This window comes from Rhagoletis zephyria, unplaced genomic scaffold (assembly GCF_001687245.7).
Source record: "Rhagoletis zephyria isolate East Lansing unplaced genomic scaffold, Rhagoletis_zephyria_1.1 Rzeph_scaffold_02199, whole genome shotgun sequence".
NCBI classification, from domain to species: domain Eukaryota; kingdom Metazoa; phylum Arthropoda; class Insecta; order Diptera; family Tephritidae; genus Rhagoletis; species Rhagoletis zephyria.
The window spans coordinates 1-16,989 of NW_016159283.1; the positions used below are offsets into that span (position 1 = coordinate 1).

At 37.4% G+C, this 16,989-nt stretch overlaps 1 protein-coding gene across 1 annotated transcript; it reads right to left on the reverse strand.

Annotated features, from left to right (window-relative positions):
- Nucleotides 1-6: 6 nt before the first annotated feature.
- Nucleotides 7-16,274, reverse strand: LOC108366247 (protein bicaudal D-like). The gene is given in 19 exon segments (XM_017620579.1): nucleotides 7-410; nucleotides 494-715; nucleotides 1,501-1,592; nucleotides 1,594-1,676; nucleotides 1,858-2,109; nucleotides 2,191-2,281; nucleotides 2,283-2,303; nucleotides 2,305-2,410; nucleotides 2,689-2,815; nucleotides 2,818-3,453; nucleotides 3,456-3,543; nucleotides 3,634-3,670; nucleotides 3,672-3,705; nucleotides 3,708-3,735; nucleotides 3,737-3,773; nucleotides 3,847-3,869; nucleotides 3,871-4,178; nucleotides 4,181-4,208; nucleotides 14,831-16,274. Coding segments are annotated over 18 exon segments (2,391 nt in total). The 5' UTR covers nucleotides 15,056-16,274; the 3' UTR covers nucleotides 7-410; nucleotides 494-540.
- Nucleotides 16,275-16,989: the final 715 nt, after the last annotated feature.

Consider the following 16,989-nt stretch of genomic DNA (forward strand, 5'->3'; position numbering starts at 1 on the left):
AGTATATTTTACGTAGGTATAAGTTAATCCTGACGGCTGCCTTGGGTTGCTTTGGGCGTACTTTATGCCCTCCGATGGAGTAAAGTTGGCATCATTCTGCACGATTATTCACTTATTTTAAGCTTCCACAGCATCCGTCAGTTTACACTTATGTATATCTAACTTAATGTAGATATTATTCATAAATATGGTCCTTAGAACATAAATATTAGAATTATTAATGAATAATAAAATCAAGTTATATTGACTACAGTCACTTTTATGCTTTTGTGTGCAGTGTCTTTAGTTTAAGGGCGGAAGTAAATGTTTTAACGTACGATGATTACAGCTGCTCTCGGCGAAAGAATTGCTGTCCGTTGTTCTTTTGATGCTTACAATTGTTCAACCATCGTACCAACAATATCTTTTCGCTGAAATTTATTGAATAGTATACAAATAATATATTGGGTGTGGTGAATATAACCAAAGTGTGTTAGAAAATACAAATATGTACCTTTTGAAGTGACACGTGACAGTGTTACAGTTTACATAAAAATGACTTTATAACTTAAGCAATGTATAAACTAAGGCTAAAAGTTTACGCTGCACGCTTATTTTATGTTAGAATTGATTCTGATTGCTGCCAGTCGGGTTACGTGTTGAGGGCCGTGATGAAAACGATTTGCCGCTGCTGCCGCGTTGTGGTGGCATCGACCGACGTGCAAAGCGCGTTTCACTGTGATAAACAAAAATTTTTAGAATTAATTATATATATTATTATTATTATTATTATATTCCTCTGAGGGAACAGCGCATGCAGAATATTTTGTCTAGTGCAATTTTATTTATACCCTTCCAAAAAAATTTTAAAACGTGACGCAAATTTTATCAACGGCCTTTAAAATTTGTTAGCACACAGACGTACATATTTTTCATAAACGAAATAAATGTTGTTACGCCTTTTATAAACTGCTTATAATTTAAATAATATTGAATATTCAAGGTACAGTGTTTAAGTTTATGGCCAATAACCGAGAATTCTTAATATTGTTGTGCGTTTGGCATTTATACAAAACATGCTTTACATAACAATTTTTTCCAATATATTATTTAGCATCATTTCAGCTTGTCATAATTTTTTTGCGGCTTACCAATTCGAAGCACAGCTCAAAATGTAGAATTGTTGGTATTGTTAAACGTAAGACGGACACTATTATAACTAAGGCTGGTTGATAGGATGGTAGGTAGGAGGCAGGATTAACGACATACGAAAGTATGCATTTGGCAAATACTTCACATACAAATAAAAACAAAAACAAATGGATAGCAAGCACTAAGCACAAATTTGGTCGCGGTTACACTAATATTTTTCCAATATAAAATATCGAATTCAGTGACAGAATTTAGAAAAAAATCAACTGCGGTTTCTCGTCTTGATTGTAGGGCATCTTTGTGTTTTTGCTTATGATTTGTCTGGGCATATACACTTTAAATTTAGCTTAAAGCCGCAATGGAACCCACCGATCGATTTCCATTTCCTCCATACGTTGAGTCAATTCGATTTTCTGTTGGACGGCCAAACGAAGTAGCTGATTCAATGTTTTCTTTTCCTCCTTCAGCGGCTTCTAATTTGCGATTCAGGTCATCTACCTGTGTAACGTATTCCTCGCAGCGCGCAGCAAACATGGCGCGTAAGCCTAAAAGTAAAGGTATCTCGATGAAAAATAATTAAGATAATATGGCAATTTAATTTTATCTCTTGAATGATAAGCAACGAAATTTCACTCTCTAGTTAAGTTAGGAGCTTGCCCGCAAGACACAAACGATTCCTTAAAACTCCTTTTCCCTATTCGCTACCTTGTATTCACCATAACTTACTTGAGAATGTTGCCGCATCTTCTTTAAGTATCTTCAGTTCATTGCGCAACTTGGCCATTGTCTCGCTGACCACTGTCTTCTCATTCTCATATTTCGATTTGAGATTTGTGAGTGCCACTTCGGCGGTCTGCTTATTTGATTTCAATACAGTACGCAATGTAGCGATTTGGTCACGTTTGAGTCGATACAGGCCTTTGAGACGTACAATTTGTTCTTGCAACTCTTCGACCTCTTCGCGGTTATATTTGTCAGCTGCAGTAAAAAAAATTTATAGTAGAAATACATACTTTATTTTTCTTTTAAAAGATAAAATAAGAAAGAATTGTGCATCACCTTCGGAAACATCTCCGCGCACTTTGTTTTTGTTGTGCTCAATGGTGTGCTCGACAGCGGTTTTCAAATGTTTAATTTGATCACTTACTGTGATCTACATACTTTTTAATTTCCTACAGAATCTGCAAGCCCTTGCAAATCTTCAATTGTGTGGGAGCGGGAAGCGAAAATATCGGATTTGAATTGTGACTGTATGGCAGTAAGCGAATCGTTTTCGAAACTGAAATATAAAAAAAATCAAAAGTTAGTACCACTGGGCCACGTTACGAAAGTGAAACTTCTTTTCATTTAAACATTTCCCATTCGTTTCAAAACTCGCAACACCTCTTCGCATGCCCTCAAACTCCAATCAACCACTATAATAACAACAACAACCGCTACATCGCAAATGTAAATTTTTTTCGTCACGATTTTTTAATTCACTACCGGCGCTAAAGAAGTTTCACTTCAACAATTCAGAAAAGATTTGCAACAAAAAACTACCATAATACCATATACCTCATGTCATCGCTCTTGGGATCGAGCATTATACGTGTTGGTATCTCGCCGTTAACGGTGCAAACGAGATGATACAGCTGCGCCAAATCATCGCTTAAGGCCACCAGAGTGGAGCGAGCCGACCCAAACTTTGTCCGGCATTTTGTGAAATACTTGTGAGTGTCTGCACATCACTTTGTAGATCAATTGATTTTTGCTCAGTTGCGAGCAATTTATTTTTCAAATTTGTGACTTCATTGCGGAGAGTGGTCATTGCGTCGGTGTAGTTGAAACCCTTCTGTAGCTCAACCAAATCAGTCTTGAGACCGTCAATCTCCTTCGAAGAGAGTGTGAACCAACTGTTATACTGGGATAGTATGTCCAACAGTTGTTGTCGTACATTTTGCTCGTCGTTGCGCCGCTTCACCGCTTCTATGGAATCGTCTTTGATATCCAGCTGTTTCTTCAGCTGTAGTAGAGCATCCACATGTGCGGTGAGGAGCGCCAGACGAGCCATGAAATTTTGTATTTCATTTTGTGATTTATCCAAACTGGTTTGTGCCTCTCGTAAATTCGCTGTGAGTAGAATTTTCTCGTTTTCAATGGACTCCAATTGTTTTTCCAATTTCTTCAGCTCATTGAGATGCACTTCAGAGAATAAATCACATTTTGTGCCATCTGTTGCATTCAACTCTGTAGTCAAATCGGCTTCAAGTCGTTTCAAAGCCAAATTTTCCTCTTCACCATCGCTATTTGCGCTGATATTGTCGTCCATATTGCTCGCAGATATGCTAGATTGCTTATCTTGTACATGGACTCACGATTCAAATGGCTATCCAATTCTTTCTTGAGAGCATACTTTGCCTCACGTTCGCACTGCGCCAAAAAAATAGTTAAACAATGTGTAAAGTTTTTCTTTTTATAAATTTGCTCATATTGAAATTTAATAGCAAAGTTTTCACTCGCCTGCAAAGCCTCCAAGGCTTCTTCCATTTGTTTTTCGCATCTTTTTTAGATTAGCCAATTCATCGACTTGTGATTTAAAAGTTCCACCTCCTCGGTGAGGCGATCGTATCTCGTGTTTGGCACCTTCAAATTCCACCTGTTAGGAAAAATTTGATTTTTTTTATTTTAAAATCCCATAACCATTTAGTTTCTCAACGATTTCGTTTACCTGCAGAACTCCTCAAGCTTGACACCTGTCTTTTGCAGCGATATGTTTTCTTCTTCCAGCTCTGTATATTCCGTTAGCATGCGTGTCTCGCGAAATTTTAGGTCCTTTAACTCGGCCTTGAGTCGCAACTTCTCGGCCTCGTTATCCGACTTGTCGCGCCCAATGTCGGCATTCTCTTGCAGCATACGATCGCGTTCGTTTCGCACTCGCTCCAATTCGTGACGCAGCTGTTTCGTTTCATTTTCCAAGTCTAATATTTTACTGTTCAAACTGGTTTCGAGCTCTGCGGTTTCGCTGAGCAGTGACTCCTCCTGTTCGATGCCAGTTTTTGTGGTACCTTCTGTGAAGTTTGAAATTTTGCAAGTGCCTGAAATGAACGGTGAGAAATATTGTTTATCGAAATGGTAACATTAGAAAAGTAAAAATATTCGAAAAAAATAATTAAATTATTCATGAATTTTTTGATTTATTAGCCTATTTGGCTGGGTTTGCTGTTGGCCGTTTTTTATAATTAGCCAATTATTTTAATGAGAATTATAAATAAACATTAAGTGCCTTATATTTTCATTTCTTTATTTATATTACATACTCATTTCACTATCTGAAAGCACATTCAGGGACTGAAGGCCTTGCAGGGTTAACATGACTCTGCAAAGACTGTCCTGCATTATGCCTTGGAAGATAATAGGAACCAGCAGCAATACAAAACAAACAAAGAGCCCTAAGTTCGGACGAAACCGAACTTTATCTTATACTCCTTAGCGCGTATTTAATATCGTTTTTTGCTTTTTAATAAATAAGTTTTATATGAAAAGGGCATGATTTTTATATGAATTCAAAAGTTTTCAGCATCTTGTTTTAGTTGATTAAAGAAATAATTGATTTCTAGGTCGCATTCGCTTTTTTTCAATCTCTTGTCTAATAGTTCACCTAGAGAAGAGATAAAGTTTTGTTGGTGACGATGCCAGCGCCTCTGCAGTTTTGTTTTCATTCCAAAGTCCTGCCTATTGTAAGCAATTGTAAGCTCAGTTTGTCGAAATCAATCTTCAAAGTTATCACTAACTTGAAAAAACTTCTTCTAATACACATTCTAACTGGGGCTGATAAAAAGTATCGTGATGTCTGTTTAATCATTTCATACTGTTTTGGATGAAAATAAAGAAGTTCGAAATTTCCCTTGTGTGATCTCTGCTAAGCTGGTGAGCAGTCGTATGCACAAGTGCACAATTAATGTACACGGTGCTGTCATATAATTAAATGTCCATCATGTTGCCGTGTAAAGCACGGCTGGTGTATTCTTTATAATTAACCGTGTGGTCATTAGAAAATATCCTTGAATCACTAAATCTAAAATTTTTATGTTGCTAAAAAAATCACTTTTTGAATTCTTCAAATACGTTAAACAATTCTAAGAATTTGCGGCATGGGCTGAAATTTGTACAAATCTCACACATGTAGTTAAAACAAACCACTTTCGTTAATTTTTCACTTTGCACCTGTTATAGTGAGGCAAGTTGATTGTCTGGCTTGTGGACATGTGTGGATAGAACCTGGAAAGTTGGGTTCGTTAAACGGAGCCATGAAAATATGATCAAGCGAGATAACGATATCATAGTAATTCTTTTGATCTTTTTATTAGGATCAAGAGAATGGAGTCTTCATTCAACGCCTAATTAATTGGCCGTGTCTCAGTTCGCGCAACATTGAAGCACAATTCTCGATCTCTGTGTATACTAGATTTGCTGACCCTATTTAAGGCAACCCGATCTCTGCTTTAAACACACTGACTTTTTCCTCTTTGAACCATCTATGCTAAACAGTAAGTTATTATCAAAATTTAACTCAGCTTTGAATGCCAGAACTATCTCAAAATTCAATAACGTTATCCCACTTTCTGATTAATGCGAAGCGCAAAATAGTTTCATACTGAAATACTTACATACTTACTTACATACTTAAAATGCAAGCTGGTGCCGACGGAAGTGATACTGTCTTATCTGCCCGCAGATATAAAGTATAATCATGCATTTAGCGACTGTATAACTCATATGTTTAGATGTACTAGATACATACATACCTATATATGTACTCAAGCATATGTCGTTTTATAACAGAAATCGCAGCGTAATTGGATTTCAAATTGACTCGCATTGACAGTGAATAGTGTATGCTGAACGGAGGGCAGGTCACAGTGCCGTCATTGTTTGTTACAAGCGTGGCGGAATTGCAGGTGTGGCACACACTTATTTAGTGGTATATTCACACATGCCACTGCAAACTCCGACATGTGTGTCGACTTTTGTAAGCAATTCCTTACACATAATATGACATTTACGAGCGCTTTATCAACATATTCCTCTGCTGCATGCCATCTCTCTTCCGGCATGTCACTACACTACTCCTAGCACTATACAGCCCGCATCCAATATGGCCCCAGCCTCCCAGTCTTCAGTGGCGCATGGCAAACAGCGTGCAGTGCCAAAGTTTATTACATGCTAAAAAAGTAAACGTACTTGTGTGGGTGTATGCACATAAATACTTACATATGTATGTATGTCGACGAGTGTACTTGCGTGTTTGCCTGCCTCTTTACAATTACTACATGCAATATTTGTCCAATGTGGCAAATCTCAGCCGGCAACGTTCTGTGTTGCTGCGACCCGCTCCTTGAATGCCCATACATAGCTTTTACCACGTGTCTCCACTCAGTTACTCAGCGCTACTGCAGAGGCTCAACTACTGTAAATGGCATCCATTCAAGTGTGCACATTTGTATGTACTTACATACACATACATATGTACATTAGAGTGGTAAAAAAATTTCATTCTAGAAAACAGGGCACCCCTCATTTTTTTCCTTTTGATATTTGTAACATCTATACCAACATTTAGTGCTCAATGGCCTTGAAATGCGCTGCTGGATCGCTATGAACCTGCAAAAATATTGGTGATTTTTGTAAAAAGCGACTGTTGCCATGACAACTGAAGCTTGTGATATTTTTTTAGATAATTTAAATTTGAAATATTCTTAGGTTACTTACCCAATTTTTTAATTAATATACGTACACAATACTTCTACAGTAAAATATGGGCATCAGAAACGTAAAGTTTGACACCAGCACCTTTTTCGGTAAGAGGAAAAATTTTGGAAGGTGCCCCAAATATTAGTTTATTTAACACTCGAAAAAAAATTTTTTGTGAACCACTCTAATGTACGTACATAGCTTGCTTGCACTTAGCCAAGTTCGTGTGTACCCGCAGTGAAATCAAGAGAAACTAGCAAAATAAACCAGTAAACGGCAACAGTTCTAGAGCTCAACCTGCCGGCGAGTGCCCATGCACACCCATAAGCTCTCATGCTTACATCCTTATAAACTTGCTCATTTATTCATGGAATTCGTGTATTGTCCTGCCTGAGATTGTGTAAGTTTTTCTTGGCGCTTATCGGCATGTTTGTATGTATACGACTGTGTTTATCCTGCGCCCAACTGTTGTTAGTTAGGTAGAAATTTATACGCTTACTTTGGGACTCACATACATACTATATATATATTCATATGTATATATGTACGTAGAACAGTAGGGTGGATCACTCCCCATTAAAAAAAACTTTACTGTTTTTCCAACTGAATTATAAAATGAGTTATACTTTAAGACTTTCCCAAAAATATTTCCGAAAAATATTAAGATTTACGTGAGCTCAACCAATTTGAAAATCCCTGCCAAACCTAGTTTCTTCTTCTTAATTGGCGCTGTAACCGCCTTAGCGATTTTGGCAGAGTTCAACAAAGTACGCCACTCGTTTCTCTTCCGTGTCAACTGACGCCAATTGGAAATGTCAAGTGAAGCCAAGCACTTATCCTCCCTCTTCCTCTGCTACCAGCAGCGGGTTCCGAGTTGAATACTTTCCGAACTGGAGCGTCGGTGTCCATTCGAACGACATGGCCAAGCCAGTGGAAGTTTTTGTTATTAATAAAACTAGTTTTTAAAATTTTTTTTCCAAAAAATCACCTCAGATTATAGAAAAGTTTCAGCTTAAAAGGTTTGCATAAAAATATTTAAAAATTTCATCAACCGAATCAAAAAAATCGCCTTAAGTAGCATAGCCCACAGTAAACACACAGACGCGAAAAGTGAACGATTTCGGGCGAAAATTAAACTCATTATAAGGCGGATGAGACTTTTAAAATCGGTCCAGCTCACGTAAATCTCAACGGTTTTCCAAAATATTTTGGCGGTGGATAAACACACAACATTTGTTGGTGAGACACCCTAGTGTACATACATATGTATGTACGTTGCACAAAAAAGTTTGTCGGCGGATTTGCAGTTACATTGTTGATTGTTGGCAAGCTGAAATTAAGCCAATCCATTTTGGCCTTAAAGTGTTGGAAACGCTCATTTTGATCGTTGCTGTTTCAACGAAAACGCTTCCACTAGTGACTGGCTTTTGGTTGGTCTTTTTATCATTTCACAGCTCGCCGCATGAATTGTTCTTTAATATGAATCCCTTAGAGAATGCATACATACATATATGTAGGTATGTATTTAAGTTTAAAATGTCATTTCAACGCAGATGTGGTGGGAGGCGTACATAAACGCATACCTTACAGCCGTGACTGTGACTAGGCCGCCCGGTTGCTGCTGCTGCTGCTGCTTGTGTCTGTGAAGCTGAAGTGTTTTGGGTGCAATAAATGTCTTTTGTTTGTTTTAGTTAATTAAACTTTGCTGTTGTTGGCAGATTGAGGTCATAAAACTACGGATGCCTTTGCTGCCTGCTTTTATTTACTTTGCAAAGAAAATATTCTTATTCGACTGATTTCGGATAGAGGACACAGGAAACAGTGGTTTAGTAGTTTTTCGAGATGTAAATTCAAATAGACATGCAGTTTTTAAATAAATGAATATTTTGATATGTAACAATATGCGAATGTATTTACTTATACTTATGAATGTATGTAAGAGGACAATACCTTTTATAATAGCCTAAATGTTTAATGTGTACATATATCTCTTTACGTTTTTATGCACTGAGCGCTTTTACGCTTTTCGCATATCCATATAATATTCCTTTATTCATAATATATTCCTTTGTTTATTGCATTTACATACCTACATGCATTACATTGCGAAGGACTTAAAATTTTTCGTTCAACAGCAAAGTGCCTTTTTTCCTGTGTGTTTTGCTACAAATTACTGAGTATTGAAGTGTGCAACATTGTTTTCGCATAAGCAATTAACCCAATTTTTTCAAGGAGAAGGGAGATGGCTTACGAGGTATGCGATTTATATCCATGGACTTTCATGCGTTTGTATAGAAGTTTTAAGAAAAAAAAAAAAAAACTAAATGACAGCTTCAAACAGAAATAGAGTACATTAGAATTAAAAGCTAAGACAGGTAAGGAATAGACGAATGTCCCAAATAATCGGCTTTGATAGTAGTTTGTCCACCTTGATCTCAATATAAATCCATCAAGCACATATAACAATTATGGGAAAAAGAGTTTTTCCCCTGGTAAAAATAATAGTTGTATGCAGCATTTACGTTTATTCCATAAAATTTCGTTACTTTAATAACGACTTCCTAAATCCATCAGGTTCGTAAGCTGGATCATTAAATAAACACGCTCAATTTATCGCCCAACCAATTGCAGCGTTTCCCCAACAGAGGCAGAGCCGTAGTAAAAGAGGCTTCGCATTGGTTGCTTTCAAGCTATTCCGCCAACCATCAGGGCTATTCGCTCCTTAATGGTTCGTTCGAGAACGGTGAAGAATAGTTTCGACTACGCTATTCAAATTATTTGGGTATCGGGTCACAGCAAAATCGCTCGTTACTGCATGACCGATGAACTGTCAAGACGGGAATCCTTGAGGAAGTGCTTCCGGAAAGGAATTTCTGGATAGATGGGCATTTAGTAGCTCAGAGGGCGCTGTGCGAATATCTTGGAATGCACGGTGGCTAAAGTCTTCTGGCGCGTGTAGACCCGAATCGTTCCAAACCGCTTTTGGGACTTAGCAAGTTGTAACTCTTGCAATTGGTGCAAATTGGTAAGGCTGAATAGCAACAATGGACCTTACTGGAGGATGATGAGGTGGAGTCATCATAACACCTGCTGCTCTGACGATCTAAGTTTGCGAGCCTAAGGTTCCAGCGTCTTGGGTCACACTTTTCCACTCTCCCGATGAGCTTACGGGAATGGATATCAGTCGCTTGAGTCGCAACTCAAAGCTAGTTGGGGGAAGAAGCGTTTCCCTTTAAGGCGCCTTAGGTGCCAACGTCATATAGGTATGATTTCTTCCTATGACATTACTCTCTCCTCTTAAGGGCATCCCAATGGACAGCTTAATCCATGTCTAAGTGTGGCTCTTCCTAAGGAGGCGGCCCTCCTACCTAAACTAACCTATACAATTGGTCTGTGTGGCAAAGTAAGTGCAGGGAAAGTAAAATAATTCGTACTAAAAATAGGTTTGTTCATGTAAAAATGATGCAGTAGCTTGCCAGCTGCTCTCCAGTAACTTAATTTCTGAACATTGGCTGACTTTCTCTATGTCCAATATCCATTCACTGTCACTTTTGAAGATCGTGTGCGATATGTATGTATGTGCATATTTGGTAAACGAACCTTGTCGCTTATGTGACTATGCCAAACATGCGTCATTGCATTCTGTAGTTGAATTCAGAAAAATCGTAGGCTCCGCGCACAGAGAAGGTGAGAAAATGCAGACTTTATAAACTCGAATGTTCTAATTTTTTTCCTAAATTAATTAGCATATTTCAAATATAGCGCTAGGTAAATTGATACCTGCAATATAAGATATTTATAGCAAGGCTAATAGATCGCAATTTAGCTATTTATGAACAGCGTGTGAAAAGCATCATTATGTCTATTTTATTTGTGTTTAAGCAAATGTATCTAGAATTTCTATTTACATGTGCTAACAGGGCCGGATTAAGAAAGTGGTGGCCAGGGCCGTTAAACACGCGGGGCCCCTTTTTGAGTTAATAATAACTATATTTTCATTTTAACAGTATCGTTTATTATTGACTTCTAACCACGTGTGTTAAACGACTGATCAAGGCAGTATCGTATATGAACAGAGATGGGATAATACCAATATTCAGCCTTTTTGATCCGGCTTATTATTTCTCCGTATACTTTCTCATCCCTCAAAGTTATTTTTTCCTCGCAGGAAAATAATTCACGTGACCTCATCGCTTATTTCCGTATTCTTTGATATGCCCTAAATCAAGTTTAATAAAATTTTTTTGTGTTGTTTTTTTGTTTTTTTTTGCGGCAAATAAAGATACACGTATTTTTTTGTTTTGGGAAAAATATTTTCACTGAGTTACGGGCTTCTGAAAATTATTGCGCAAAGTGTGGTTTTAGAGCAAAACGGCAGCAAAATCGTTTTAGTAATGATTAAAAACATCTCTCTCTCTTACAAAATTTCAAAATTTTAGAAATGATGACAATTAAAAAAGGCGGCGTTTTTTTTTTTTAAACAAGACTCAATCTTCTCAAAAACATCAAGTTTTATTTTTTTGCAAGGCATATCAAACAGGTAGTAGCATTAGTGCAAAAACAAGTGTTTTTTCTCAAATTTTTATATACGAAGTATACAAATACGCATACTAAAAGAAAGGGGGTTTAATCGCCTTTACAACGATGCCAATTTTTTATAAATCGGTTTGTAATTTTTTTGTTTAAAATATTTTTTTATAAAAAAACGGTATTTTTCATTTTAAATGTTTTTTCTGAAATTTTTATATACGAAGTACACAAATACGCATATCGGAAGAAAGGAGGTTTGATTGCGTTTACAACGATGTAAATTTTTTAAAAATCGGTTAGTAATTTTTTGGTTTAAAATATTTTTTTTTTTTATAAAAAAAAAGGTATTATTTCCTCTTGGATGTTTTTTCTCAAATTTTTACGTACGAAGTATAAAAATATGCATTTTAGAAGAAAGGGGGTTTAATCACGTTTACAACGATACAATTTTTTTTTAAATCAGTTCAAAGTTGTTCGAAATATAAGGTTTTTAATTTTTCGAAGTCCCGACCTTTAGCACCAGTAATATAAGTTTGCACAAAATAAGGTTGTATACCATTTAAATAAGAGCAATAGGCGGACTACGTCTATATTTTTTAGTTTATTAGTAATTTACATATAATAATAAAAAATAATTTTTTACCAAAAGCCCTATTTCGAACTTCGAAGGCCGATATCTCGATTTCGGAGGCTAACTTCGAAAAACGGAGAAATTACTTTCTTACCTATGACTCAATCTTAAAAAAAAATTGGTTTGGTACCCACCTGTTAAGAGGCTCATGTCTCTGATCTAAAATGAGGAATTAAGAATTGGTTCGAAACTATAGAAAAAGGGATGCAGAACGAACTATATCGCATCTGGCGAATTTTGAACTAGTTCGGAACTACCGAAGCGGGTGGATTGTTTAATTTAATAGTTTTTAATAATTTAAATAGATTTTTGCTTAGCGGGTTTTTCTTTCAAATACGCTTTCAGTCTGCACTTCGCAGATGCTGTGTCATAGTTTGGAAATACAAAGCTAAAAGTTGTGTTAACATGTTAACATTTTGAGAACTATAGAAAAAGGGATGCAAAGCGAACTAGATCCCATCTGTCGAATTTAGGACTGATTTTGAACTATACAAAAGGAAATACAGCGGGGGACAATTTCCAATTCCTATGACATTGCCGTGTTAAATTCGCCAGTTGTTTGCATGCAAAAGAGATTTATCGCGAAGTAGTTAGTCTAAATGTACTAGAAGCGCACCATTTCAGAACTAGAGGTTTTCCTCAAAGGGGTATGACTCTGAATGACTCAACTGTGTGTAGTGGAAAGGCGAGTCAACACGTACACAGTTGACTCGCGAGTCAAGCGCACAGTCTATGTTGCCTATTAGTTTCTTTGCAAAATACAATACAAAATTTCAAACTTATTCTTTTGTAATGAAGATAGTGCCATTAAGTACAGTAACTCTGTTGCATTATTGGCTAGCTAGCAATGATTCTTAACTTACATAAACTGCAGCGAACGCCAAATATGTATATAGCATTACTTTTAGAAGGGATCAATTCTAAATCCTATATAAATCTTAATAAAGAGTTCTATTTAGCGTTGCCTAATTATGTAAAGTTCTTTCTTCCTTTCTATAAGTTGCAAATTTGATGCAAGCAATGCAGCAGGGAATGCAAATTAATGAGGTAGCTTTAATTCGATCAAAGGAATTCAAACCAACTTGAAGTTTTCTAAAAATACTTAGGTACGTATATACATACATATGCATGTACATACATGCCAACAACCGCACAAACTGTTGAAATTGGAAACATTCCAACTTTGGTTAACGTCCATGACGGCATTGCGGGCACAATTAACCGACCGATGAACGAATGACAACAGAAGTGAGTAATGTAGAAAAAAGTGCTGCGTTTGCGTGGTACCTCCCGCTTGCACTCACTTCCACACCCCTACCCGCTTTCAAACGAAGTGGAAAAGCAATTAACATTTACGCTAGCATTGCAACACAAGTGCAATCTATACAATTAATTGCTATGCTTGTTGTTGTTGTGGGAGGTGGANCCACACCCCTACCCGCTTTCAAACGAAGTGGAAAAGCAATTAACATTTACACTAGCATTGAAACACAAGTGCAATCTATACAATTAATTGCTATGCTTGTTGTTGTTGTGGGAGGTGGCGTTGATGTTTTTGGGATTACATTACCCGGCGTAGATTGTTGCATTACTAAGCAATCAGGTCTAGCTATTTAGTCAAGCTGGTAGGAACATAAGTAACCGTAGCTATACTAGCCTTGCCCTTACATGCAGACATGCACTGGCGAGTGTTGCCATTTGGCATTGTGGCGCATTTTTCATTGTAATAAAGTTAGAAGCGAAATCTAATTTATGGCTATAGAGCGAAGGGTGTGGTTGTGTCCTTGCCGAACTCATCGAGATGCTCTTGCCATTCGAGTATAGGGGCAACTGCATGTGAAAGCCACAAATTCGTTGCTTTTTACTGACAATGTCGCAATCGCTAGTACTACACTATGTACGTACGAAAGCGATGGCTGCATGATTTGATTGTGGAAGTTCTTCGTAAATGAAATTTAATGAAGCAAACCAGTTAATAAATATGGCTAATTTCGTAAGCGACACTCTGTTAGCCAAATAAATCTATTGCTTCCCTTATCATGGCCACGTGACTTGCGAAAACACAAAAATTTGATAAACGTAAAACTATGATACTAATTTGGCGAAAGTTTGGCAAGTCCGCCATATAAAATTTTTGTTCAAAATTATGCTACCCACTGCACAGCGAAGTCTGTTAACAAATAACTAGCAAATCTTTTTGCGATGATTACGTGTTTTGCGAACCTACTGCAGCAAAGCAAACAGCGTAAAAATAAACGAACGAGGTTAAACAAAAAGAGAATACAAAATAATTATACCATGGCGGTGGTGCGGGCAAAGCATACCCATTTTTGCTCGCAACTGGCTGAATTTTTTAACTGCTTGCTTACTTGTTGCCGAGCGTTCCACACTTAGAACGGCCGCAAAAGCAGACTTTCGCTTTAATACATCAAAGAACAGGGGTGCCGTTGCATTTGATAACAAGCAAATTATTAGAAACAAATGAAACAAGCAATTGAGCCAAAGTTCACTGAATGTATTTAACGTTAAGTGCTTTAGGAACAAATATAGCAAATTTTTAACGTGCAGGTTATATTCTATTTTTTGGCTCCGGATAGGAAGAACGCATTCTTAAATTACGTATGAAACGGCGCAAGGAAGTTATGGGCAATAGTTTAAATAGTGGTTAACAACGAGATGAGGAATGTTTCTATTGATTACTTCTTTTTCGTGCAATATCATTCCTTTTTGCAGATTATATAGGATGGATTCAATTTAAGAACAAATGTGTCTCTACATTTCACACTCGATATTTGCTTGACTTACCTCTTGTGTTATATCTAAATCGTGCTTGGCGTGGTCGTACAACGTTTCCAGTTCCTCACATTTTTGTTCGAGCGCCGATTTCTCTTCCAGTAACGAAAGACCATACTGCGCTGACTGTGCTCGCTCACTGGCCGCCTGATCTAATTCGCGAGTTAGCCGCTCGACTTCCATACGCAATTCCTCGTTAGTTTTGCCGACCGTGACGGCATTATCCAATTCCGACATACTGCAGCCGTTTTATGTTTGTGTGCTGTGGTTTTGTAATGGACGGGTGGTTTATTTTTGGAGGGGATCTTGGGGGATTAAATGTCAAATGGCTGATGTATTGGGACGAAACGAATTTATGTTTAATGTGTATTAGACGGAATGGGGGATGTCGCTCAAGAAATGTGTGTACGCCGCAACGGTGGGACGATTACTTTCTTAATTTCTCGCTTTCGATTTGTATCATATGCAGTGGACGGCGGCCGAACTAGTGTTTACAATATGTTTTACGGCGGCTACTGTATTTGAATAGTGGGCGTGGCAGGTTGTTGTGGGCGGATTCGTGACTTGATCGCCTGTATAGCGTTCCAATCGTTGCGTTAAGAGGGACGTGTATGTAAATGTGTCGCTTTTGTTAACCGTTTTGTGTTGCTAATCCGCTTTGGCCGTTTAAGCCACAGTACCAAATTTTCACTTTGCTCTAATACGCTGCTTTTGTGATGGACGTTTTTTCTAATTTTTCAACTTCGGCATTCGCTCCACTTCCATTGTTGTCGTTATCACTTAGCATAACTCTTTCTTAGGTAACATGCTTTATTTTCTAATTTTCCGTTTTGTGCCTGATATATGGCCTCTTTCTCAACTGGCTACTGCCGTTTTGCAAATAACTGGGGGGGAATGATTATATGAGATTTTGCCAAACACATCGGCTTCACTTCAAGTTGCAACCTAATTAATAAATTGTAGTTATTTATTAAATTGAATTAAATTGCTGCAATACACATCCACTAAGCTCAATTAAAGAGAAGACGCTGCTGAATGTGTAGCGTTGTGTGCGCGATAGTAGATCAAGCAGTTCCAATAGTATCCAAAGTATATAATAGAAGGCTGGTTTTAAAGAGGCACTGAACAAGCAATCCAATTAACGAAAAATGAGAAGCAGTGACATCACGGCGGAGCCTTTTCACTTCACACCACCACACAAACTTGTACTTCCACCTGGAGTCTTCACAGTTTTTTCACCGCCCCTTTAGCAGGGTTTAGAAGGAATACCCTTCTTGCTTTCACAATTTTCTTTTATTGAGAAGTATAGGCGAGTTCTTTACTGTAGTAAATTGTGTATACAAGTTCTTATTTTGTTTAAGGATTTTCCAAAGGTGGAAAATCTGTATCACAATGCCAATTAGAATCCACGTCTTTTCTTTTCAGTGACTAACGGAATGTGTGTGTGAAATTTTGCACTCTGTCAAAATGTCAACTGTCAAATAAATGCCAAATGTCAAACAAAAACTTTGATCCCTAACCGGTTCGAACCAGCGCATTTTGATCCCTAAAGCTAAAGCTCCATAACAGGTTTTTCAAGCGTTGCGGCTTGAAGCGTTCAAGCCTGAAATATGATTTTTTGCTATTATCATGATTCAATAATTAAAGGCTCAATAAACTGACAGTTGTCCTTTCATGTGAAATAGAATTTTACGTTTTTGTACAATATGTTTATTTGCATATGCATATAAAGCACATTAAACTACGTAATTTCATGTAGATATCTTACTATATCCCTCAATATTTCGTATAAAATGCCCAATTTCCTGTAAACACATTAAGAGCGAAATACACCACACAAGCGGCTTGTCAAACATACTTTTCCCATTTTGCCATAGACCATGCAAACATGAGTCGTCCAAGCACAGAATTTTAGTTTTCTTTCGGTTAACAATGTAAAACATTTTAGTTTTCTACCATTATTCTCCCTTACGTCTTCACTTGGTGAAATTTCAGTTGCAATTGAGGCGATTTTACCATCCACATCGCAAGCGGTTTGATCAAACGTCAACATGGCGGCCAGAAAATCAAAAAACTTTGATTTTTGCTCAAATTTCCCTCAAGCGGTTTGTCAAACCTTCAAACACCCCATAGACAGCACAAATGGCTTGAAGCAAAGGGAAATTTCGCTT